The sequence below is a fragment of the Siniperca chuatsi genome, linkage group LG4, assembly GCF_020085105.1.
Source record: "Siniperca chuatsi isolate FFG_IHB_CAS linkage group LG4, ASM2008510v1, whole genome shotgun sequence".
Lineage (NCBI taxonomy): Eukaryota > Metazoa > Chordata > Actinopteri > Centrarchiformes > Sinipercidae > Siniperca > Siniperca chuatsi.
The window spans coordinates 7192504-7218080 of NC_058045.1; the positions used below are offsets into that span (position 1 = coordinate 7192504).

Below are 25577 nucleotides of genomic sequence, written 5' to 3' on the forward strand. Positions count from 1 at the left end.
ACGGTGTAGTCCTTCATTCGTCCAGGAGTGTTCTATCGTAGAAAAGGTTTCAGTCGTAGTCATCTGGACACTGTTTTTAGAATCAAGACGTTTGTAGCATCAAACTATCAAAGCTATCAAACCACACATTTGAAGACAGCTAGGTGAAGATTCTAAGTAGAGAGAAGAATTGGTTTGAACGGGGCGTCAAGGAAGCCATTTTTGTGAAAAAAGAGAACCCCTCTTTGAACAGAAATGGTGGTCTGAGATTCAATCTGCCCAAAGTCTATCAGAGTGTATTATCACCTTGGTCAGGCCAATCACATGCTAATCAGGTACTTAACAGTGATGAAGTAGATGCAGCCAGAAAACAATAGGCCTGATTACTGATTACTGGGCCATCTTGAAACTATTAGGTCAGTTTCAGGTGAAACTAGCTATTAACAGATACTCAGGCAGATTCCTTCCTGAGGGCAGGGCTTATGTAACACAGAGTAGCTTAAATTTCTAGTTCCCATCCCATTTTTTTCACAATTGAGAATGACTTCCGGATGGGAGCCGAAACGTCTTGATTCTACAAACAGTGTCCAGATGACTACGACTGAAACCTTTTCTACGATGATATTTTGTTTTTGCATGGGTGTGGAGACGAGTAGAGAAATGCAGGTATAAAGAGATTCAAGAGGAGGATATGTCTTCACTGCAGGTTTCTACAGGAACTTTTAAAGAGAAATATTTTATATACCTACAGTAGGTTATTGCCAGTTAGAAATGATTTAATTTGCATCTTTAGTCATACACTGGAGGATGATATTTGATTTCATTATGATAAATTCTGCAGCCAAGAGATGCACAGACTTCCAGAGACGGGGAGAGGAAGAGGTAGCCAGACATTCAGATATAAACGTAGTGAGTTATCAGTGTCAGAGTGCAGTGTGAGACAGAATAAGGAAGCTGTGTAATAGAAAATCATGCTATGACAGAGAGACACAGCTATCACACAACACCTGCAGAACACACTGTTAGCCATGTGCTACACCTCCTCTCGCCTTTTCTGTTCGTCATAGTCCAGACAGTGCCTGGTTAGACACACTTGTATCTGAATCTGTCACCCTGCAATTATGCACGGTCTGTTCATTTAATATGCATAAGGATTAATGTCTCACTTTGATTTGCTCTTATTGGTTTTGCTCTGATTACTAGCGCCACATTAAAATAAAACACAAACACACACACAAATCAATACAAGCTTTACTACTTTATGATTCAGCACAAGCTAGCAGTAGAGAAAAGAGAAAGTAACACTGAGAGAAAGTGTCAAATCAATTTTGGATTGCGTTTGTTTTGTGCGGATTACAAAGCGCATCTATCTCCCTGCTTTGTTAAAAGTTTAGATGTGTCAAACACCATAATTACAGAAATGTATTCTATAAGAAAGTGTTAATATGAATCTCTAAACTCTATAAACATATCAGCAACGCTGAGCTTTTTAAACAAGATTTCCATAGTTGGTGCGAAGACTTTTATCCTTAAAATATAATAGATTAACTTCAGGCCTCTTTGGAAATGTCAGAGTGAAGTTTTCAAAGTGTCTGTGGCCTTTCTGCTTTGTGTGTACAGTCCTCGTCTGGTGTGTGAATGTACTCTGTGCGTGTGTGTGTGATACGGAGAAAGAAAGTCACTGAGAACCTGAGAAACAGAGAGACTGTGAGTGGTGGTGGCAGACCCATTTGTTCCTGATCAAAGTTGTTAACTAAAGTCAATTTCAAAAGGAAACCAAATCAATTTAAAAAGATTGCGTGGATGATTCAGTTTTTGTTTTCTGTCTGTGTTGTGGGTGACTGTGGTAGTAGCCCTGCTTGTTCATAATAGCTTCTTTCACTATAGTTTGTCTTCATGTTAGAGTAGATAAGATACTATTTCATATGTTTGAGAGATGTTACATCATCCTGATGATCAAAAATATTGATTAAATTTATATCTGGATATATATTAATATCAACTGATATGACCTCATGATATGACTTTAAATTACATTTTTTTTGCCATGTCATCCAGCCCCAATCTTATCCAAATATTGGAGCAAAATTGTAAAGAAAATGAAGTGTTTGCACAGGAGTTCAAAGTTTAACCTTAAAGAACAGACATAAAGCAGGCAGTAACATCTGTGTAGAATCAAATGTCAGGATTTACTTAACAAAAGGAGTGATGTATTTTAATACCAGGAGTAACTGATGCTTCAGAAACACAGAAGGACTATTGTAAAGTCATTGTAAAGTTAGCGCTTCGCTAAATCTAGGACCACACAGAGTAAAATACATGAGAAAAATCTGAGTCAGTAATCCTTCCATAATGTAATGTCTCTGTCCTTCATCTAGAATAACACAATGTCATTCCACAGTGATGAGTGGCAGATATGCCTCATTCCGCACCAGTTGTTTGCAGCTTGTGAAACACGATGCTAAATACCTCCCTGTGTGCATCATCTCCGAAGAGGCGCCAACATGCTGCATTCCCTCAGTGTCTGTAATTAAAAAAGCAATTTGCACCAATGCAAACTAACTCAGTGGCAGCAGAGTGAAGGGGCTGGCTGCCGCCTGCGCTGTACGTCAGAGGATTTAGGCCCGCAGCCTTCCTGCCGTGCCATTGGAGTTTGAATTAAAGCCGTAAAACTCAGCAACACCCGGTGAATACTCCCATTTCCTGCTCCATCTGGGCCCCCTATTGAGTTTCTCTCTTCCCCTGTCAATGGAAATCAGGGAAACAATAGAGCAAAGTTAAGGATTTGTGACTTTGTGTCTTTTTTATGAACAGGCTTCTGAAAGGCATAAACAAGTTAGAACTGAGATTGAGGAATATTTTTTTAAGGGAGTAACAAATGCACATTCATCTCGTGTGCTCTTGGGATTTATTTAGAGAAAGAAACCTACTTGCTTACTCAGTTTTTTTCCCATATTATCTTTAGACAGCCACTGTACCGTATGTTATTTCACTCACTGTGTTTTCTGTAATCTTCTGAGCTGTGGGCAACTTTCATTGTTTTACTCATTTGTCTTTTTTCCACTGTGTGCTCATTCCCCAGATTCATAATGAAGATTAATACCCCCAAACCCAGTGGATTAAATTGTGTCACTATATTTTATGTAGTTTCCTATTAAAATGCCTTCAAGTCACTGGAATACACAGCTATGCGTCTCCTTATAAAAGTCAATTTGTGTGATTAAACCAAGGCTTATGCAGAGGCTTGATGTAATGACTTTTTCCCTGCTTCAGTCAAATTACCGTCATAATCTCCCCACTGAGTTATTGGACTATCAGCTCCCACACATCCACCATCAGACAGAGTTTGATACTGAACACAATCACTACTAGACACATCTCACCTCTTACCCAATATTAGAAAGATGAATTACAGCCAAATTAGGTGTCAACAATAACATTCGGGGTCCTTAAATGGGAAAAAAAAATATGATGAATGCTGGAAACTACACCAGGGTGCTTCTCCTTCTTCATGTTGATATGCTGAGTTTAGTGTCGCCTCTCTAGTTCTGGTGGCAGTAATTGACAATAAAAATAGGAAGATGCTAAGCTAGTAGCTGCAGGAATCTACTGCTTAATAATAGCAATTGAACATCTGCTTCTGTAGAAAAGAGTCTAAAGGGAGTGCTGAAGTTGCCCACAGAAGAAATATTTCAGCTGTGGAAGGAAACATTAAACCACCCCCTTCAGTACCTATTGACATTGTACATTCGCATGATATACGAGCATCTTTATCATCCTCAATGGCTTTCACCAATTAATGAATCGCAAACTCAGCAGAAACAATGTCCCGGTATTGATAGCCATATTTCTACATGCATTACAGGGTTGCATGTTAACCAGTCTGCCCAGTGAAGAGGATTAAATTGACTGTAGTTCATTTCATGGCTCAGTGTTTATGGCCAGAATAGTGGATTAAAGGACTGATCCGCAGATTTAAGCCTGGACGAAACAGCATGGAGGTCAGCAAGCTCTGACAGAAGTCTATATTTTACATCAAGACCATCTGCAGTGCGAGAGGTCGCAGGTTCAGATCCCAGCTGGTGGTAGACTGGAACACATGGACTTCATGTACTTGTTTAAATGAAATATGTACAATCAAGTGTCGTGACACGACCCAAGTTCCGTATCCAGTGGAGCCTTTTCTTTGACTAGTATTCTATCCTTGATCTTGAAGGTCAAGATTCCTCCTCTTTCTTCCCCCCTTACTCTTCGTCTTTTCCCCAAAGTGCCCGAGGTGCTCCTCGCTCTGTGAGATTAGCAGCTAATCCGTGAAAGGTAGCGGATTGGTTGTGCGCTCCCTTTGAATGTTATTAAAGAAGGCTGTCCTGAGGTGTGCATGTGTGCTAGGTGTACGTGTGCATGCGTGCACTTGTGCCCGAGGTGTGTATGCAGGGTGTGTGTCCTTGTTCTAATCCTGTGATAACCAGACCTGGGCCCCTGAGGCAGAGGAACGGAGGGAGGGCTGGGCGGAGAAGGAAAGTAAGGAATGGACAGGGGCCAGAGGTGGAGCAGGGGGTTAGACGACAACAGAGATCAGAAAAGATGACTTTCAGTCTGACGACTCATAGGGTCTGCCAGCTGGGGGGATTTGGATAAACAGAGTTTTTGCCTCTTTTTCCGTGACATCCAGGTATTCTTGAATAACGGAATTGCTCTGGCAGTTGCACTTACAAGACTTTAATTGCTGCTGATTGGGAAAGCTAATGTATTTGGCTTTTTGAAGGTGCCTGATGGAGTTTCCTTGTTAACAAACAAAAGTTACGTTGACTTAGTGTGTCTTAAACACAATGTGTGTACCCTTGAGGTCTAACAAACATGTTAAATGAATTTTGTTCTTCATAAAACATTTGCAAAGCCAAATAAAAAAAAACTGTTACACATTTACATTGTTTATATCCATGTTTGCCAACTTGCAGTCTTCTTCCTTGCCTTTGTTGGCACATTGCTAAATTTCTTGGTGCGTTACCACCACTGGCGATCGAGTAGTGTGAAACCAGCGGCCGGACTTTGTATCAGGTCACCCCGGTACTCTCCGTGTGCATGTGTGTCTTCGTGCCGGTGCAGGATACAAACAAAATGGAGAGCCACTCATAAAAACAAACCTCCATGGTGCTACTTGTGGTCAAACACGCCACAGGAAACTTGTAAGTTTCATATTGATGTCATAGTAATTGATACCTTTGAATAATTACTCTTTCATTACTTTTTTTGGCCAGACTTGATCAAGAATATGAAAAATCTACCATTATCTCCATTGCTGTCACAGAGAGGATTTTGATTTTGATGAAACTTTTAATTATTTTTACAATAACAATATATCAAATGACAATGTGAAAACAATGTGACAACCTGAGAGGCATCACTCGTAGTGATGAATCTACAGAGAATTATCACCTGAATCTGTAGCTCCTCTCGGCTTTACAGAGCTTTATCGTGAGTTTAAGCTCATTGTTTAGCTGTCTGGCCAGCAACTTTACTTGTATGTTTTGGTTCACTCTCACCGCTCTCATAGCTTCGTTTTCAGTGAATTAAAAACTCTAAAAGCACACTTTAAACTACCTTCTCAGCATCAAATGGCAGATGGACACAGTTAGGGACTAGTTGGTGATCATAGTGGGGCAGTGGAGTGAACAAAAAATCAGCTCCAAGTTTAAATATGTTGAAAGATATTATTCCACAGCCCTTAGTCTTTCACTATTGCCCATGTATTTGTGCTGGACAAACAATGTCATTCCTCCTGTTTGTCCAGCAATGCAAAGATTTCCCCATGAAATCCAACTTTTGGCCCACAAAGTAAAACTCTGCTATTCTTGTCACCCTTGCAGACCAATGCAGTATCACAGAGGAAGCAAAGGACGTTATTCCCTGACATATGTATCATAAGATCATCTTCCTTTCAGGCCTGTAATTGTGAAGTTAAAGTCAAGGCTACAATGTTTTCAGAAAAGCAGCCTGAGGTCAGACCTTGCTAAGGCTGGTGTTGTTGTGGCAGAAGGTGGAGGGAGTTAAGCAGGAGGAGAAATGGCCGGCTCAAGAGAGAGATCCCTGGTGACAGGCTGTACATAATTGATTGTTTATCTTTCTACAGCCTGAGCAGCAGCAGTCAGCGAGGAAATACCTCTTTCTCTCACACACACACACACACACAAACGCACACACACATTTTAGGGATTTAGTTGGTGATTAAACGCTTAAACTGAGTGCAGTAATAAGCCTAAATTCCTAAATAACCAAAATTACAAGTAACCAATACTTAACTCAAGGGTCATGGTGATAATATACACTCTGCATGCACACACAGCACCTGGTGGCTCTGCTGCCCTGTCTGTCCAGACTGACGGCTGGCTGTTCCCTGCTCTGGCAGATGTGACCTTGAGAGAAAAAAACACCTTATTCTCTTTCATCTCTACTGTGCTCCTATTACTGTTTTTATATGCCGATGAGCAGACTTTAATTCTGCCCAACAGCAGGTGAGTGTGTGTGTGTGTGTGCGCGTGTGAGATGCAGCAACAAGAGCAGAGCAGCGGGTCCTCCTAAGTGCCCTTCAATCCATTTCACATGCACATGCACACATACATCATACCCTCTATGGAGGAGCTCATCGCAATGTCACTTTCAATTTGGATGAGCCCACGGTCTGTTCAGCAGATGAAATGGATTCGATGATGGCAGGGAAATGGATGATGTGGCTCAGGTCTCCTGCAACAAGCATTCACATTTCTGATCCTCTCACTCTTCAGGTGCCATCTTTCAGTCCTCAAACCTCACTGTCTTTCACAAATGCATGCATTTAAAAAGCCCCAAGTTGTGGGAAAAGAATTATAAGTAGGTACTACACGCAAAAATATTGTATCTCTGTGGCAGAGGAAGGCTCCTGAGATATGCTTAATGTCTGAACAAAATGTGCGAGGCTGCCAGGCGCAGTGTGGCTCAGAAATTCACAAAAGAACTAGAAATTGTTGCCCCCAGATTAGCACTAAAGTCTTGTGTTTGTGTTTTCCAAGAGACTTAACCTTTTCTAAGAGATTTAGTTGACTACTTGTCCTTCCAGCAGCCTTTGAAAGTTCTCTCTGCACTATAAACATATGATAATATGAAATGAAAAAAGTTGTCTGGCTAAATTACTAAATGTTTTACAAACACTGAAGTTGAGAGAGAGAGAGCTCTCTTGCCAAAAGGAGGACTTTTCATGATAGTTTTTTTGTTTTGCATCCTTTTGGGTCATGATGGGATACAGAGTTGTTAAATAAGGAGAGAAGATTTCAGAAGGTTAAAACAAGTCCAGAAAGTTTTCTGCACTTCAGCTGATGTAGTGCTCGGTAAGCAAGTACTTATCAGAAAGCAATATTTATGTGAATCTCCAAAATACGATAGAGGAGTGTTCTTCTTGTGTGTGTCTCAGAGGGATAAAGATCTGCCTTTGTGTTCAGGGGCAGATGAAGGGCGTGCATTAAAGTGCTCGTTCATACAGCAGGGGAGAGGGCTTAACTGATCTACAATTCTTTAACTGTTTAGTTTAAGTCTTATGCCAGCATCAGATGAGATTTTCAATTGCTTTTGCAGTTAGAGTATCTTGGTTGCAACAGGGATTAAAAATAAAAACATGTCACCATGTAAACAAACATGGAGACCCCAGAGGATAAGACCAAAAGTGTTCAATAAGTCAGCACAGTGTGATGGACTCCAGTTTAAGGGGAGTGAACATTAATCGTTAGTGCAAAAGATTTGTTCGCAAGTTTGACACACAGCAGTGGAGTTGGTCCAGCTGGTGGTAACAGACTAAAAGTTATTTAAAAAGGGTTCGCTGTGGTGTCTGGTGTAATACAGGCTATAAACTTCTGATATCATGCACTTTAATAACAGCTAAACATAATGTTATTTCAAATATGTAAAGTGTTCAGATCCAGCAGCCCCCACAGAAATCAAATCACATACATTTGCGCTCACAGCTCCTTGACAATAAAATTTGAAGTAGAAACACTGGGATCTGATCATAAAAATAAGAAACCTTATCCCCTGCGACTTCAAATTGCCTCACTTATAGCATTTAATTTCTAAAGAGGCCTGTTTATAAATTCTGTCCCTTCTGTAAATTCTTTCCTTTCTGTAAAATATGACAATTAAGTAGGAAATTCCTTATCAGCTATTATATTCCTATCTTATAAAGGTAACACAAGATGTGGGCTATATTATGACAAGAAGATCACTTTAAATTATAGTCCTTTTATGTATCTGTAGGGGCGGCTTACAGTAAATAGTATTTGTCTGTATGGTTCCATTAGATATTTTAAATAATTTTTACACAAGTATAACACCACAAAAATATTTTAATTCAAATTAATATTGATTGTACTGTATATAAGACTTTATCACAAATTTCCCCCCTATTTTTTTGTTTTCTGCTTTACTCAACACTGACTTTGCGGTACTTCATGTGGTATCAGCACAATATTTGTACATGGACTGTTTGATTTGTATAGTAGTTTATTCACCAGGCCTTTATTACATTTTATTTTGCCACCTCAGTCTCCTCTCCAGATAGAGGGGAAGAGATTTGTTTGCCAGTTGGATACAGTATGTTGTCATGGGCTGTAGCCATTAGTCAAGCTTGTCAGAGGGATATTCATAACAAACCATACCACTCCAACTCCACAGCAGCAGCAATGAGAGCTTGAGAGTCCTGGTTTTAAGGGAATATTTCGTTAATGCTTGTGTGAAACGTACAGAAAACATTTCTCTTGGTACTTAACAGAATCAGAGTCAGCTTTATTGCCAAGTAGGTTTATACATAGAAGGAATTTGCTTTGTTTTTTTTTTTTGGTGTAAAACAATAAATATAGTAGAAATATATAAAGAAAGAAAGCACGTACTGCAGGTCAAGAATCATAAATATAAAACTGACAAGATATTAAAGAATATTAAATATTAGAAAATAATAAAGGATATGTACAATATGACTTATTTATTGCAAAATATTTATATTGGAATGTGCAAAAGTTTACAGTATGGGTATACTGTACTATAGGGGGTGGGGGTTATGAAATTTTATGTGTCATTGGGGGTCCTGGACCTTGTTGATGAGGCCAGCTGTGTCCAGGGTGGGAGGGGTCATCCACAATCTTTCCTGCTTGCCTCGGGTTCCTGGAGGCGTACAGATCCTGGAGGGAAGGTAGAATGCAGACAATCACCTTCTCGGCGGAGCGAATGATATGCTGCAATCTGCCCATGTCCTTGGCGCCTCCTCCATCATGGAGGAGGTGAGGATGGACTCAGTGACGGTGGAGTAGTGTAGTGCACCATCATTGTCTTTGGCAGGTTGAATTTCTTCAGCTGTCACAGGAAGTACATCCTCTGTTTGGCTTTAGTGGTGAGGGAGCTGATGTTCCCACTTGAGGTCCTTTTGTGATGATGGTCCCCAGGAGGCGGAAGGACTCCACAGTGTCGACAGAGGAGTCACACAGGGTGATGAGGGTGGGTGGGGCTGGGCTATTTCTGTAATCCACAACCATCTCCACTGTTTTAAGAGTGTTGAGCTCCAAGTTGTTCTGATTGCACCAGCTCACCTGGTGGTCAATCTCCCACCTGTAGGCAGACTCATTCTCATCAGAGATGAGCCCAATAAGGGTGGTGTCATCCACAAACTTTAGGAGCTTGACGGTCTAGTGACTGGACGCGCAGCTGTTGGTGTACAGGGAGAAGAGCAGAGAGGAAAGAACACAGCCTTAGGGGGAACTGGTGCTGATTGTCCGGGAGTAAGACATGTTTCCCCCAGCCTCACGTGCTGCCTCCTGTCGGACAGGAAGTCTGTGATACACCTGCAGGTGGAGTCAGGCACACTCAGCTGGGAGAGCTTGTCCTGCAGTGGAGCTGGGATGAAAGTGTTGAAGGCGGAGCTGAAATCCATAAACAGGATCCTGGCATAGGTTCCTGAGGAGTCCGGGTGCTTGAGGATGAAGTGAAGGGCCATGTTTACTGCATCTTCTACTGTACGCAAACTGCAGGGGGTCGAGGAGTGGGTCTGTGATGGATTTGAGGTGGGACAACACAAGGCACTCAAAAGACTTCATTACCACAGAGGTCAGGGTGACAAGGCTGTAGTCGTAAGTCCTGTGGGCCTTGGTTTTTTGGGGACGGGGATTATGGTGGAGGATTTGAAGCAGGCTGGCAGTCGGTATGTCTCCAGTGAGGTGTTAAAGATGTCCGTAAACACCGAAGACAGCTGATCGGCACAGTGCTTCAGGGTGGATGGACAGCTACTTTGCGGGGGGTTCTGCCTCCTGAACAGTCTGTTGACATCCCTCTCCAGGATGGAGAGAGTCGTTGTTGCAGTAGGGGAGGGGGGAGCTTCTGGTGGGCAGTTGTGAAGAGGCCTAGGCCCCTGCTGAGGTGGGGGAGGTGGACCTGGTGGGCAGGAGCTAGTGGATGGAGTCACAGGGGATGGTGTCAGGACTGTCCCATTGTCTCTCAAAGCGACAGTAGAATTCATTCAGTTGTTGGCCAGGCACAAGTCATTAATGGGAGTGGTCCTTAGGTTTGTAGTTGGTGATCTGTCTGAGCCCCTTCCAAACAGAAGCAGCGTTGGCTGAGAACTGGTGTTATAGTCTCTCTGAATACAATCATTTAACTTCTCTCACCACCTTGCTAAATCTGTACTTTGACTCCCGAAACCTCTCCCTGTCTCCACTCCTGAACACTTCTTCCTTTTCCAGCCTTAGCTGTGAACCAGGGTTTGTCATTGTTATAACCCACCTTGGTGCGTGATGGTATACAACATTCCTCACAGAAGCTGATGTAGGGCGTCACAGCCTCCAGATTGTTGGTAGCAGTCCTGAAAACATTCCAGTCAGTACAATCCAAGCATGCCTGAAGGTCCTCCATAGCTCCACTGGTCCACTGCTTTCATGTCGTCACAACAGGTGTACAGAGCTTTAATTTCTGCCTGTATGCAGGAATCAGGTGGACCATGATGTGGTCAGAGTGTCCCAGTGCAGCGCGGGGGACGGCATAATAGGCACTGTTGATTGTTGTGTGACAGTGATCCAGAATATTCGCCTCTCTGGTCAGGCATCTAATAAACTGTCTGTATTTGGGGAGTTCATGGCTGAGATTTCCCTTGTTAAAGTCACCGAGGACAATAACTAAGGAGTCCAGGTTTGTGTGCTCTACACACCTGGCCTGCGGTGGAATGTAAACACCGACCAGAATGAATGAAACAAACTCACAGGGAGAGTAGAAGGGTTTACTTTTGCCAGAAAGTTCTGTATCGCGATCCACTCTTCAGAGTTGGAAGCCTGCCAGCTGCAGTCCGGTATTGATCCACACAGCCACGTCTCTGTGAAGCATAAAACAGGAGATGAATAAAAGTCTCTGTTTTTCCTTACCAGTAGCTGAAGTTCATCCAGTTTATTGCACAGTGAGCACACGTTGGAGAGAAATATTCCCAGTAACGGTGTGCGAAGACCACGGAGGCGCACAAGCACACCGGCGCGTTTCCCTCTCCTCTGGCGTTTCACTGCATGAGCAAAGGTGAGAGCACCTTTGACCAGAATGTCCAATAATTCCACTGATGACAGCAGAAAAGACGGAGATAAGTCTACTGGTGTAGTTCCCCTGATGTTCATGAGCTCTTCTCTGGTGAAAGAGTGCTGGGTATCACAGCAGAAAACTGAATTTAGGAACAAAGCAAGACCAAAACACAGAGGCAGCCATCTGCGGCGCCATCTTGAAATCAGGCTTTTTAACAGCCAATTGTGCCAATTTACATCATGCAAAGTACAACACAAGACACCACCTCATTAATATATACATGATGTGAGTTCATTTCAGTAGTTATAAAACTCAGATTCATCATTGAGACTGTTCCATATTGTGCCAAGAAAGAACAACAAATTACAGCAAAACATCTGAAACTGTCTTATGACAGATCATGGTGGGAGATAGAAAAATGGCTCGTCCACCAGCCTGTTATTTGTCACTGATGTCTTATTACTAGACTCACAGCTGTCTAACTATCAAGACATTTAATCCACAATTGTGTCTCAAATCTTTTTCTTAATGGAAAATAAAAACAAATTACCAGCTGGATGTGATCATTGCTCATATTTACAAGGAAAATAAACATTCAGGTTTTCAATCAAGTGTTATTTTCTTGGTAGTGATTTGTGGATAAACTTACATTGTCTGAACTGTGAACTAAAAAGATATATAATACAACTGTATATATGACTAAAGGGTTGGACTAAAGAGTTTGTTGAGATCGACATCTGTTGTGTTTTCTTGCTTTTAGAGCACGATGAGTGCCTCAGCGGGCTCCACAACTGCGATGAGAATGCCCTGTGCTTTAACATGGTTGGAGGCCACAGCTGCTCCTGTAAGCCGGGCTACACTGGCAATGGGACGGTCTGCAAAGGTAAGCACCACCATGTTAGTTATGTTATTTATTGTGTCATAGACTTACAAGACACAAAAAATATCGTTTCAGTGGTGAAACATTTGTCAGACATTAACTATCTTCTTATATTACATTTCAAACAAATAACTGTAGAACTGTCTTCTGTCCCAGGTTTTTATTTTGTTTTTACAAATAAAATCTGCCACAAAAATAGTTCCCTTCCGAAAGCTCAAGTTATTTAGAATCATCCATCAGAAATAAAGGACATTTTGCTAAAAAAATAAAAAAAGTATAGTCCTTAAATTATCATATAATGATCAATGAAATATGAAATTGATTTCATCTTCAATCTCACCTAAATCACATAACAGTATTTTCTCTTCAGGGAAACCATTAAACATGCCTGTTTCTATAGCTAATGGTAATGTAGCTGAATATAACTATACACGCAGATCTCTTTGACTTTTAGTTCAATTCTGCTTCTGTACACAGTGTACAGTAGTTGTTTTTTTTTTTTTTAATGAGACAATATGTTCAGAATTTAGGTTTTGTACCAAACATCAACAGAACACTTTCCCTTATACGTAACAAACAATTTGCACTGAGCATCATGAATATTATGCACATCTGTTTTGAAAAATAAAAGATAACTCAATAAAGATTTCACCTCACTAATCCAGGGATGTCCATGCAAAATGTCCCAATTAAAGATCTTCCTATTGAGCCGTTGTTCAGGCATATTCACAAGTCTGTTCCAAAAGCAAATCATCTCACATTTATGGCTGACGTTTGGAGGTTCCCACATTAGCACCATGTAAACAGTATTGTGGTTATACTCTCACCGGCATCTACTGAAAATTCATCGACCCAGGTTTAATGAGTGCTTCTCTCTGTTTGCTATTCCATTTGTAATCTGTCCTCTTACTAGAAAACTGACTTGACAGGTCAAACCTAAAATTATTAAATTTTCAATCGAATAAAACAAAGAAAAGAAGCAAATCAACACAAATGTGAAGCTTGGAACTAGGGAATGCACATTTTTGCTTGAAATTGCGAACAAAAATGGACTTAAACAATTAATCGATTATCAGAATAGTTGCTGATTATTTTTCTGTTGATCGATTAATCGTTTCAGCTCTAAAAATAACCCTGATGGTGTCATTGTGATGTCATCAGGGTTATCGCAGTTTGGGCTTGAGAGTGCAGGGGGGAGGGTTTGATGAAAGATGCTTTTGGTTGCATTATGGCAAATGGTATCCAGCATTTTTGGAGCTTGACCCAAACTAGTCAATAAAAGTCAGGATATTTTTTTGCTTCAATTTTGACCATTCTTTTTAAAATCAAATCAAAATAAAGTGCAATACTAAATTGTTGGAGTGTCCCTTTTAACAAAATTTGAAGCACCTTGTGGTACTCCTTTTACTAGATAGGGCTTCTTTTGTTTTTTAATACTTATTCTTTATTCTGGTGAAGCAGGGTATGATTTGTGTATTGTCTATTTCATTTATTTCCATTGCATTCTGTCAACTTCAATGACTTCTCTGTGTTTTAGGGACACATTAACCAACAGCCTACCCATGGATAATGAACATTTTTGAATTAACCTTGGCGAGATGCATTAGTCACAAGAAATAATATCGTGAGAGACTGTAATGAATCACATCACCAAATTAGCTCTTATTCAGTATGCAAATACATATGCTGCTGCTGGTCTAATTACATAGTTAATGCTCGTTAATCTTAGTGAGTAATGTCGCTCCTCTTCTGGTCTACCTCTAGCTATGTGTGACGGATTGTGCCAGAATGGGGGAACCTGCGTCTCACCTAACAACTGCATTTGCCAGCAAGGATTTACTGGGAAGAGATGTGAGACAGGTAAGAGCTCATTTTAGTTCCACTCCTACGTTTCTCTCCGCAAAAATAGCTCAAGGAAGACTTTTGACTGAATGTGCAAGAAGGGACGAGAAACAGGAAGAAGAGGTGACGTAAAGTGAGGGGGTGTTTTACTTTCTTCAGATTTAACAGGAAAGAGGAGGGGAGATTATCACAGAAAGGTACACAGGATCAAAGTTGTTGTTTTAGTTATCTTGGCATATCTGGGTTCTTGTGATAATTCTTACTTTGTGGCGGTCTTTGCCCTGACCTCGACAAAACAGTTGATCTGTAAATGCTGAGATGTTTCCAGTGCTCACACTCTTCTATATTCACTGTGCGTGTGTTTGAATGTGTTTGTGGCTGTGTGTGTGTCCGTGCGTGCGTCTGACTGTGTGGGTCTGCGCTCCATGGTGAATAATGAGCTTGTACCTCTTCCAGTGGCCTGATGGAGGATTTGAACTGCAGTTGCAGCAGTATGGGAATTACCCCATATCACAGCCCATATTAATCAGCATGGCATTCCTCCTCATAGGCTCCATGCCACATCCAAATTACAACTGCACAATCTCCTGATGCATAGGGCACGATAGCTTAACCGAGTATTAAGTCAGCCTATGTTTATACTGTAGCAAAGACCATATCACTACTTGCTCTCATGCATGAAAATATGTCTAACACAACGTTGTGATAAGGCTCTGGATCCTATTCAGTGTGTTTCCCCTGCAGTACTGGTGATTTAAGGTAACCAAGAAAGACTATAATCCTGGTGGTTGTGCTCGACGCTCCGTATGTCTAATCTATAGCAGCAACACCTTTCTCATAACCGTTTCAACCTTTCGTGGAGTGTCCTTGAAGAGACAAGAGGGCGAGCTAATAGAAAGTCAAGTCATAATAGTTCTCTCAGTGTGTGCACTCGTATTTGAGAGAAGCAAACTGAGCCTCTCTGCTTGCTCATTGGTTCAGGTATTGATTGCACATAAAGGACCTTTTTTTACGAGGTGTCCTTTTTACTGCGTGTCTTAAAGAAAATGAATTTCCTCATGGTGCTGCTCTGAGATGCTGAGGAAGGCGGAGTGTGTGCTTGTGTGTATGTGTGTGTCTTAGAGCAACTGAGAATGTGTTAACACAGCTAACCATAATGAATTATCCTCCTCCCCATTTTTTGGTAGAGAAGGTTCTGAGGACCTCGTCTCTTAGTAATGGTACGGCCTAGGCAATCACACATTTCATTACCTTCAAGGCTATAGTGTTCTAGATCCCTGCCTTTCTGTTTTTGTCTCTCTCTCTCACCTTATTCTCTTTTGTGTGTGTCTTGCGCCTCAAAAAACAGTCGCAGAATAGTCCATCACAGGAGAAATCTTACAAATTGTGCGGCACTTTGTGTCCAAAGTGATTCAACTCATCACTCAGTATCTCAAAAGCAGAGATCTACAAATAAATGAAAAGTTTTGTAGGAAACATTTCTTTCTTGTAGATTAAGTTTTTTGTATTTCCCACCCACTTTTATTTTCTATTTTCATCAGATCAGTCATGTCAAGGTTAAGTTTAGAGTAGGTTTTTGTTCTTAAATAATGGATATCTCCGTCCACAAAAAAAGGGCATTAATTCCCTAAGAAGTCAAAGCACACTGCTTTGTTAAAGTACAAAAGTTAAAAAGCCTTTTTTTATAGTGGCTACATGATTAAAAACAAGACCAATACGTATCGACCACACACTGGTCTTCCTCAGGGTCACACAATCGCACACTTAAGTACAAGCATACATGTGAGAATTTTCAGTACTCAATACTCAATGAATGAACACTATGTCACACATAATAGAAATGAAGACACACATATAGATTTCTTTAACGAAATAGTGTGCCTAGGAATTCATTGCCTTTTTGTGGACATTGATTGCCTGTGCATCAGGAGCACCTGCTTTGTGTTACATTGCTGTCAGATCCAAGAAGTGTTTGTTTTTTATCCATTTCATATCTCCATTTGAAATTCACAAAACCTATAAAAAATAAAAAGATAATGGTATCTAGTCATGCAAATACTTTTGGTTTTGTTTGTTCAGGTTTTTAAAATATCTGTCTCTGTCTCTGAGATTTCTGCCTTTACCCCAATTTAATGCGGGTGAATTTAATTTTGTTTATGGTGCTCACAGCATTGAAAAGATCCATTTAACCTTGCACCACCTATGTGCATCCATAGATTAGTCTATTGGCTTTTGTTTTGGTCCGTCACAATGCAAGGCCGATCATACAACTGAAATTTTAAAAATATGGTTATTCCCTATCTCAAAGCAGTGTGGCAGTCCCACAGTGTAACAAATCAGTGAAAACCAAAATAATTTCAAGGACATAATGACAAAAAATAGTCAATTTGATTTAGACAGACCCCCAAAGGAGGAATGGGTGTTGAAGGGTTAAAAAAATTCAACAGCAATGTGTCTTTCCAGAATCAGTGTCTGTTACTCTGGATAATCTAGAATATTTTTTATAGGGACTAGTTTCCTTCAGCAGAAAGTGGTTCCAGTGAAAACTTTTCACAGCAAGGTATTTGAGTGACTGGGACACTGTGACTGACTGTTTTTGGAGAGACTCACTGCTGCTGATTTTTTTTAAAGGAATAGTTCGACATTTTGGGAAATACACTTATTTGCTTTTTTTGCCAAGAGTTAGATGAGAAGATCAATACTACTCTCATGTCTGCCCGTTAAATATCAAGCTACAGCCAGGAGACCGTTAGCTTAGCATAAAGACTGGAAACAGGGGGAAACGGCTAGGTTGGCTCTTTCCAAAGGTAAAAAAAGCTACATAGCAGTACCTCTAAAACTCTCTAAATTAATGAGTTATATCTTGTTTGTTTATTCCTTAAAAAAAACAAAATGGAAATACGACAAGTTGTGGTTTTAGGGGGGTTATGTGCCGGACTCTTTCTTGACCGGGTGCTGTGACTTCCTGAAGTCTTGTTGTCAGATTGCCAGGCAACCAGCGAAGACTCTAGAAAGTCACTTTTTACACTAAGTTAAAGAACGAGATATGTGTTAATTGGTGAGCTTTAGAGGTGCTGGTAGGTCAATTTTTGAACCTTCAGACAGAGCTAGGCTAGCTGTTTCCCCCTGTTTCCAGTCTGTATGCTATGCTAGGCTAACTGCCTCCTGCAGCTTCATATTTAGATATGAGAGTGGCATCAATCTTATCTCACGCTCAGCAGTAAAGCGAACATTTCCCAAAATGTTGAACTATTCCTTTAAGTGACATTTTTCAATGCTGTGAGCATCACAAACAAAATTCCATTCACCTCCATTGTATTGAGGTGGAGGCAGGTATCTTAACACCTGAGCAAATGAAACTAAAACTATCTGCATGGGTAGATACAACTAGAAGTAAGAGAGAAAATATTTATTTCTGTAATTTGGGTGAATGATGTTTTCCCCATTAAATGTGACTGTAAACTGGTTGCAAACATTTTTTTCCATGAATACAGTTGTCTATTTCTTAAATACAATAAGAGAGGAATCAGGGGACGAATGATTGGTGGCTCAGGGATCAGTCTGTTTTTAGGCTCCTCTCAGCTCATCATTGAGGCTGATTAAAATTCGAGGTACAAACAAGCGCTCACATGCACGCTGAATCTCCTGCACGCTCCTCATGCCTCAGGCGACAAGATGTTTGTCATCACAGCTGCTGCTTCAGTGTGCATGTCTATCTCTCTTCCCCCTCCCATAATCTGACTCCCTCCCGATTTTGTCCGAGTCAGCTTTGTGACAGCTACCGTCCTTGTGCTTTTTTTTCTTCTTGTGGTTTTATAGTCCAGGACCACCATCAGGGCTCCTAGCTACAGCCTCTGGCACTGTTTAGAGACTTCACTAGTCATTCAGTGTGAAAGGGGGGGGTTGTTCTTACTGTCTCCTCACAATATGACAGGAGCTCCCAGAGAGGGAAGTGTCTACTGGAGAGGCTTGCAGAGATGTATGGTGGTTAATGTACTGTTGGATATGCTGCTCTACTGGTGGGGAGGAGGGGAGGGAGGATGGGAAGGAGGAGGGGGGTGAGAACATTAGTTTGGGGAGAAGAGATGGAGATGTACAGGGAGAGTGACGGATGCAAAATTGAAGGAGTGAGAGGAAAGAGAGGGAACGACTAGGAGAGGGGTGAGAGGAGGTGAAGTGGAAAGGAAGATACAGAGATATTGGGAAAAACTGACAGATGCAGCGATGGAATGGGAAATGCAAGGAGAGGGATGGGTGGTTAGAGGGTAGGGGTTAGTGAGTTTTTTCCTCTGCATTTGGATGCGGAATGAGGCGGTGCAGCAGGAAGAGGAGAAGCAGAGCCGGGTGGATGAACATGGAAAAGCTTTCACTAAGTCTGGGCTCCCCACCCCCCAGAACCCTGTGAGCTTTTAGAGGTCTCCCCAGGGACTCCACCACTTCTGCTACTGCAGCGGCAGACTGACGGCCTGTCATAAGACACTGAACAGGATCTCTTCAAGGCAGTGCGGATAGACACATGCACACCTATGAGCATACACACAACAGTTTGCAGATTGTCAGTCTGCCATTTTGGATTGTGCGTCGATGTGTTGAGGTGTACATACATGTAATCTTGTATGTTTGTGTCTGTGTGTAAATGTACAAGTATGTGGATGTGTGTTAATATGTTCTGTGTTATGATCTTTTTGTGACTGTGTGTGTGTGTGTGCTTGGTGGCTTGTCATTACCATTCAGGGGGAATGGATGGGGAGGGACAGGGGGCACGCAGTGCTGACAGACAGACACCAGCTAGTGGAGAACTCTGACACATCATGAATTATGCAGGATATAGCTGCGGCAGGGCACATACACTTCAGTCATGGATAGAAATGTACGCAGGGCCAGCCATGTAATGTGTGCCCCGAACATGTCGCATAGTCAATATGGTAGCCCCAGGCTAGCACTATTCCTTATATGGCTTGGGTGAAGGACGGGCAAATGCTGGAATATGAGGTTTATTTTTCAGTAAAATGTCAATTTTCTTCCCTGGCTTGGAGAAATCCAGAATAAAAATGTGCTACCATAGCTATAAGGATATTTCACAGTTAGACCTAATGTGTCTGTTAAAGCCTCTGATGTTTTTTTTTTGTTTTTTTTTACCTGCAAGTGCTCGAATGCCAGATATAATGAGTGAGGTTATTATTTAGTGTGATTGATCACGTACCTGTAACTGAATTTCTCTCGTGGTAAAATCAACACACATTGTGTCTTGATCATGTTGCAGCTGCTAAACTGTTTGACCTTGACTCCAATTTTCTTCCCCTTTCATTTGGGTTTATGCTGCAAGTCGTTTTTTATTTTTTTTGTAATAAAATTCGTTAAGTGCACAGTGCCCCAGGCCTTGTTTCCCAATATATATTTTTAGAGGTTTTAGAGGTTAAGACTGTTTTCTAAGAGCATTTCTATGGATACCTGTTAAATTTGTACATGCATTTCTGAAAACAGCACTTAAGAGTAAATGCACAGCTTCTTAGCTTTCAATGTAACTACATAAACCATTATAGATACTAAAGATACATAAAATGCAAAGCATAAATGAAAAAAAAAAAGATGCAACAGAATCACTTAGTACATTGTGAAAATGTAGCCTAACTTAAAGTCAACAATCAGAGCTTGCAGCATTTTATATGATATGTGTGACTGGGTGGAGGCGTAAGAAAGCAAACCTGGTGTACTTCAAACTAATTAGCTGCTAGACGTTGCACTTTAGCCCAAATTGAGCTTCAAATTGTGAGGACAATTTAAAAAGGTGACTAAAAGCACTAGAACAAAACAAGAGAAGATACTGAAAGAGAAAACAAAAGATCAGGAAAAGTGGCACTTCAGCAAGGTCAGATTAACATAACATATATATATATATATATATATATATATATATATATATATATAAAATAACATTGAAGGCTTAGGCAGATGTGAGCAAAAAAAACCTTACTTCAAGGGTGCACTGAAAAATAAGGATGGAATATATACTGTACTGTATATTAAGTTGACTTTGCTAAAATCCAGTGGCTTACATCAAAGTGTCGTCATTATTGTGAAGGTTGTACTGGATATCATTGCTCTGGGGGCCTTTGCATAACCGACAAGGAAGAGAATAGTGATGGAAACGCATGGCATGGCCATTTGATGCAAATCAACGATTTTACAAATATTTCCTTGAAAAGCAGGTTAAAGAAATTCTCCTTAGTAATTTCCAATTTACATATCTTAACCTAGAGGGCTATTTATTTATTTGTATGCATTTCAAGATCTTCACTCATGTTGCATAAAACACACATTATACACAAAGAATATCACAGTGGTCTTGATAAAAGTATAGGCTAAGTGATTAAATGAAATAAACAAAACCAACACTTGTTGCAGCTCCATCTGAAAGATGAGTGGGCAGGAGGAACTTGCAATCTACCAGTCTTAAGAGTGTCTTTAGTAAACAACGTTTTTAGAAAAAAAACCTCGTAAATGTAAGAATGTGGAAAGAAGGGCTTTATGATCACCTTAGCTTTAAGATGCTTTTAGGAAACAGGGCTCGGGACTGTAAAGATTTTTTAGCAGCCGATATCCCCTGCATGAAATAATGGGACATAACATCTGTGAAGACCCCCTTCTGTTTTGCCTCAGATGCATGTTTATTGACTGGATTGTTGAACTGTTCCTATGAGATAAATGGGGAGGTAGCCTTTGTATTTCCTTTTATTTTCAGCTCATTATCTTCTCCTTTCAAGTCCCTCTAAGCTTTTTAGGGTGCTTGGGCACCAGTTAAAATTTTCTGTCACTATGTTGTCAGTTCTGTAACTAATGGCCATCTCTGTTGTCTTTGGCTGGCCTACTGCTAGCTTCTCAAAGGACACTGTGGGTGTCTTTAAGGGAGAAGAGCATTTGATCAGATGCTGTGGATGGACACCTCTCCCTTTCATCTTTCACTTCATCTGCACTCTCATGTCGTCACGAGCACTTTTAATCAGCCGTGCTGAATCACACTGAGGCTAGTTTTGCATCAACAATGTTCTTTAAGGACAAGAAGAAAGAGATAAAAGATTTTTATGTTCGGTGTTAATCATGCAATTTAGATTTGAGACTCCTACACACTCCTGAAGGGTTGTGTTCAAGGGCACCATCAGGGAGCCCTGGTGCATTACACTCATGTTTTATTGGTAGGAAAAACTCTCATTTTCTCAAGTCGTGATCATTTACCAGCGCACTACTTCTTCCGAAGTGATACTCTCGTAAAGAGACGTGATCTGAAGAGGGGAACATTGTGTTTATGTGAGTGAAACAGCACCATTTCATAAGAGCTTCCATATTCTTTTTTCGATGAGTTTTTACAACCTTTTCCACTTGTTCTCTGAGGAAAAGAAGAAGGAAGATGAGTGAAAGAAGGAAGGGAAAAGCGAAGTTTGAAGAGGACATATGTAGAAAAGGACAGTTGAGAAGTGAAGAAAGGAGAGGATATTTAATTATTGGGTAATAGGAGATGAGAGGAGATAAGATGAGAGAAATAGGGGGGCGAAGAAAGGGAGGCTAAAAGGAGGTGATTTATAATGAGATGTAAAAATGGAAGAGGAAAAATAGCAATGAAAAAGAGTAAGAGGAGGAGGATGGGAGGAGACAAGTGGATGGCTAGTGAGTTCATGAAGAAACTTTGAAGTCAGTGAGAGGAGTGTGGAGCTCTGAGGTCGTATTATTGACTAAGAGAGAGTCGAACGGGGCCAGACAAACAATTTGTTCCCTCAGACCTCATTTACATTGATCGGAAGCTTGTCAGAGTTTTAGACAAAAAGACAGACAAAACAACAGATAGACAAACAAACAGACACAGCCACACAAGCAGGAAGATAAATAGCAAATAAGACATACAGGTGATTATGAACAGGTATATTAACAGATAGAAGTAGATGGGCTACATGTGCATGAAAAACAGGCCTGTCCAGGTTAAATTGCACAGGACAGAAGAGTCACTAGCAGTTGTTTATGCTTTGCTGTTGTATAATTTTAAACAGTGAGGGCCACAGTGTGTATTACACAATGGTAGGCAAGAAAAAACATCACAACCTCATCATGGTTGAAATCTCCCTTGGGCACCTCCCACCCGACACTCAGGCACAGGTAGTGAATATTTAAAACCATATAAGTTTTTTCGCCCCGTTGACAGCTCCCATGATGCATCGCTGCAGTTCTCCCTTTCTCCATCCTTTGTGCCACGATTTACCCACAAGGCCCGGGGGCCTGTGACTGTTTAAGCTCAAGCGGCTTGTTTAAGCATAGTGATTATGTATTCATTATTTATTTAGAGACGGCCTTACAAAGCACTCACTCCATCACCCGTAATTAGGGTGTCTTAATTAGGCCCTGCTAATGGCCGGAGCTGTCGTTTAGCTGAGCGCAACCTGCTGCTTCTTCCTAAATGACACATCTCCCTAGGATAGCTTGCTGCTGTAGCTGCTGCAGTGCAGCGAACTACACCTGGCACTGAACAGCTACATTTCTGTAAAGGCCAGTGGAAATTGAATTGCATGTTTTTCTCTGCTGCAGCATATAGCTCTTCTCTGTAAATTACAAAAATCAGTATCCAAAAGTGGAAAAAGTAATTTATTTTTTTCGTTTCATGATGGAACTATCTCTCTGTGCACATACCAGTCAGAGTGCCATTGTTTCTGTCTGTGGGTAAATTCTTTGCACACAGACACTTAAAACTGTATCTGCATGAAGCAGTGAAAAGTCTTGGTTCTATTATTGACTGACAGAGACACTGACTAATAGCCAGACAGCAGCCTGCTATGCAACACAAAAAGAGACTGAACTGTAATCCACATTAGCTTTCTAGCTAATGTCTCCTTATCTACAATCATGGACACGTATCTTGTGTTGCACTTTGACTTGCTAGGTGAGCTACCAAACAACTATCAACAGTTTGAACAGTTTGAAGTGCACTGCCAACATAATTTATGGGTTTGTCAACATGAGTGCAGCTTTAAATGCCGCTGCTAAGACAACTCTGGCTATAGAAGCTACAGGTAGCAGTTACCAGCACAGGTTTGTTTATATTGTGTCTTGGTGCCCCTGTTGGCTCAGCTGTCAATCAATCACATGCATCCGTCCTCCCACTCAGAGGCATGGAGACTAAACATATCTGATATAAAATAAAACAATCATTCTGAAATGAACTTTTACATGTTCTTGACTGCAAAAAGCAGGTTACAAATTGTTATTTTGCTTGTACTTTAAACGGTGGTGGAGTTTTACAGCTATAGGTAAGTGATTACCTATAGCTGATTGTGAGTGCATTCTGTATGCGCTTGCAGCTACCAATTGTTCACAAGCCTTGTTTCCAATTTACCGTGATTACTCATCCACTCTCCCACTCAAGTGCTTGCAGATATGGATTTGCGTTTCAGTGTCTGTTTCATCTTCAGGAACCCAGTGTGTAACTCAATTTGCCTCGGGTATCGCGATGATTGATTGATTATTTGAGTTTGCTCTTTCTCTTAATGAAGACTGAGGACCAGTGACAATCACTCAATTACACTTTACTGTACATAAAAGAGCAGGGATCCGAAAGACATCTCTTGGCTTATCGCTGCGTCATGTACATGCCAATAAAAGCTTTGTACAAATGATTATTGACTTAAAGGTTCTGCAGCCTTTTCTCAGCCGTCATCCTGAATGTGATCTGACATGACAAATTCAGCTCATTTTAAAATCCACTTATTGTCAAATGGCATCTGGCTTAGGAGCAGGAGGAAAGGTTCAGTTGAGATCCAGAGATGTTTCTGAATAATTCCTCCTGGAGCCATTCAGGATTACCAGGTAGACCTCTATGGAAATGAAAATCAGTTTGAATTAGGTTACTGTACGTTAGATGTACATGTGGCAGCCGGTTTTGCACTGAGCGATGCAACGCAGCAGAACTGCATCCCAACCCCAAAGGCTATCTGTCAGTCAAAGAAGGGAAAAGACACGGGGAGGGGAAGCGACAGTGGTGGGTGGAAGGAAAGAAAGAAGGGGTAAAAGCAGAGAACTGTACCTGTCCAGGATCAGAATAGGAAGCGAGGACAAATTGAAGAGGTTGGCGGGAGCAGGGACAATGAAAGGGAGGGATGAAGAGAGAGCAGACTAGACTAAACTCTAAAGTCTTTTGCCTCTTGCCCTTTTCTGCTCAAAGAGAGAGCAAACTGCAGGGATGAGGAAAGGTGATGATGAGGGCACCTCTGTTTTTGCCTCAGCTTTGAGACAGAGATAGACCGGCTAAGTGAAAAAGGGACACATGGAAAGGTGAAGGCAGAGGATGAAGAAAGAGAGAAGGGTGTGTTCAAGCCCAGGAGGGTGCAGAGGAAAGACCGTCCGCTTGTTCCTCACTTTGTCCTCTGAGAGCTGCCTTAATAGAGCTCTTGTTTCCAGGCTGCCACTCAGGATAACGAGTAGGGTAACTGCAGTCTATCTCATCATCGCTCTTTCTCCTCCTTCGCGTATTCCTCCTCCTTCTCTTCCTGCGTATTCCTCCTCCTCCTCTTTGTCTCCTCCACCGCCGCCTCCTCCTTCCTTTTATCCCCGCTCCCCTCCTCATCTAGCCCATCTTCATCCTCCTCTCTTTGTGCAGGTATTTCTCTGTTTCCATGTCTTTCAAAAAAACTGTTCTTCCTTGACCTCTCCAGGTGATAGAGACAGAAAGACAGATTTTATTTTGTTTGTGTAGTTTTTCTTTACAAAGCAGAGAGAGGAAAAACATGACATGATTTAACAAGTGAATATACTGCGCCATCCACATCTATGATTCAACAAAAGCAAAAGCCTCATGATTCAGTAGAGACAGAGCTTCCAGGCAGTGCCCTTGTCAGATTGTCATCGTTGATGATTTAATTATAATGATCTTCCATTATCATTTACGCAAGATGATAAAAGAGAAAGCGAGACTTTTGCAAGCATGTTGTATCCTTGCTGTACCTCACACATTCGATCTTGTCAAGTCCATGGTGCGACAACAGTGAGTTTCACTGTCCAAAAAAACCCCAGCACTTTAAAAGTTGATTTGACAGCAGGATGAGAAGCGTTGTGCCGTAATTGTAGCTGACGGGTTTGGCTCAGATAAAAGAGAAAACGCTGAATCTTTTGTTGAGGGTGTAACCCTCTGTTGTTATAGCCAGACAGTCAAGCTTTTAAAACTCCTGAATGAAACTGGCTGAAAATAACCCATTTGCATATTTTTAGACTTTCTTCACCATCAGTGTCTGTTATAAATAGTATCTGACTGCTCAGTTGTACTTTGAACAAT

General features: G+C 41.1%; 1 protein-coding gene across 1 annotated transcript in view; it reads left to right on the top strand.

The window, feature by feature from the left end:
• Positions 1-25577, top strand: part of nell2a (neural EGFL like 2a) — an 83918-nt gene that overhangs the window by 43395 nt on the left and 14946 nt on the right. The window contains exons 14-15 of the mRNA XM_044193825.1: positions 12308-12430; positions 14192-14287. Of these exons, the coding sequence (XP_044049760.1) occupies positions 12308-12430; positions 14192-14287 (219 nt within the window). The remainder of the gene's footprint in view (positions 1-12307; positions 12431-14191; positions 14288-25577) is intronic.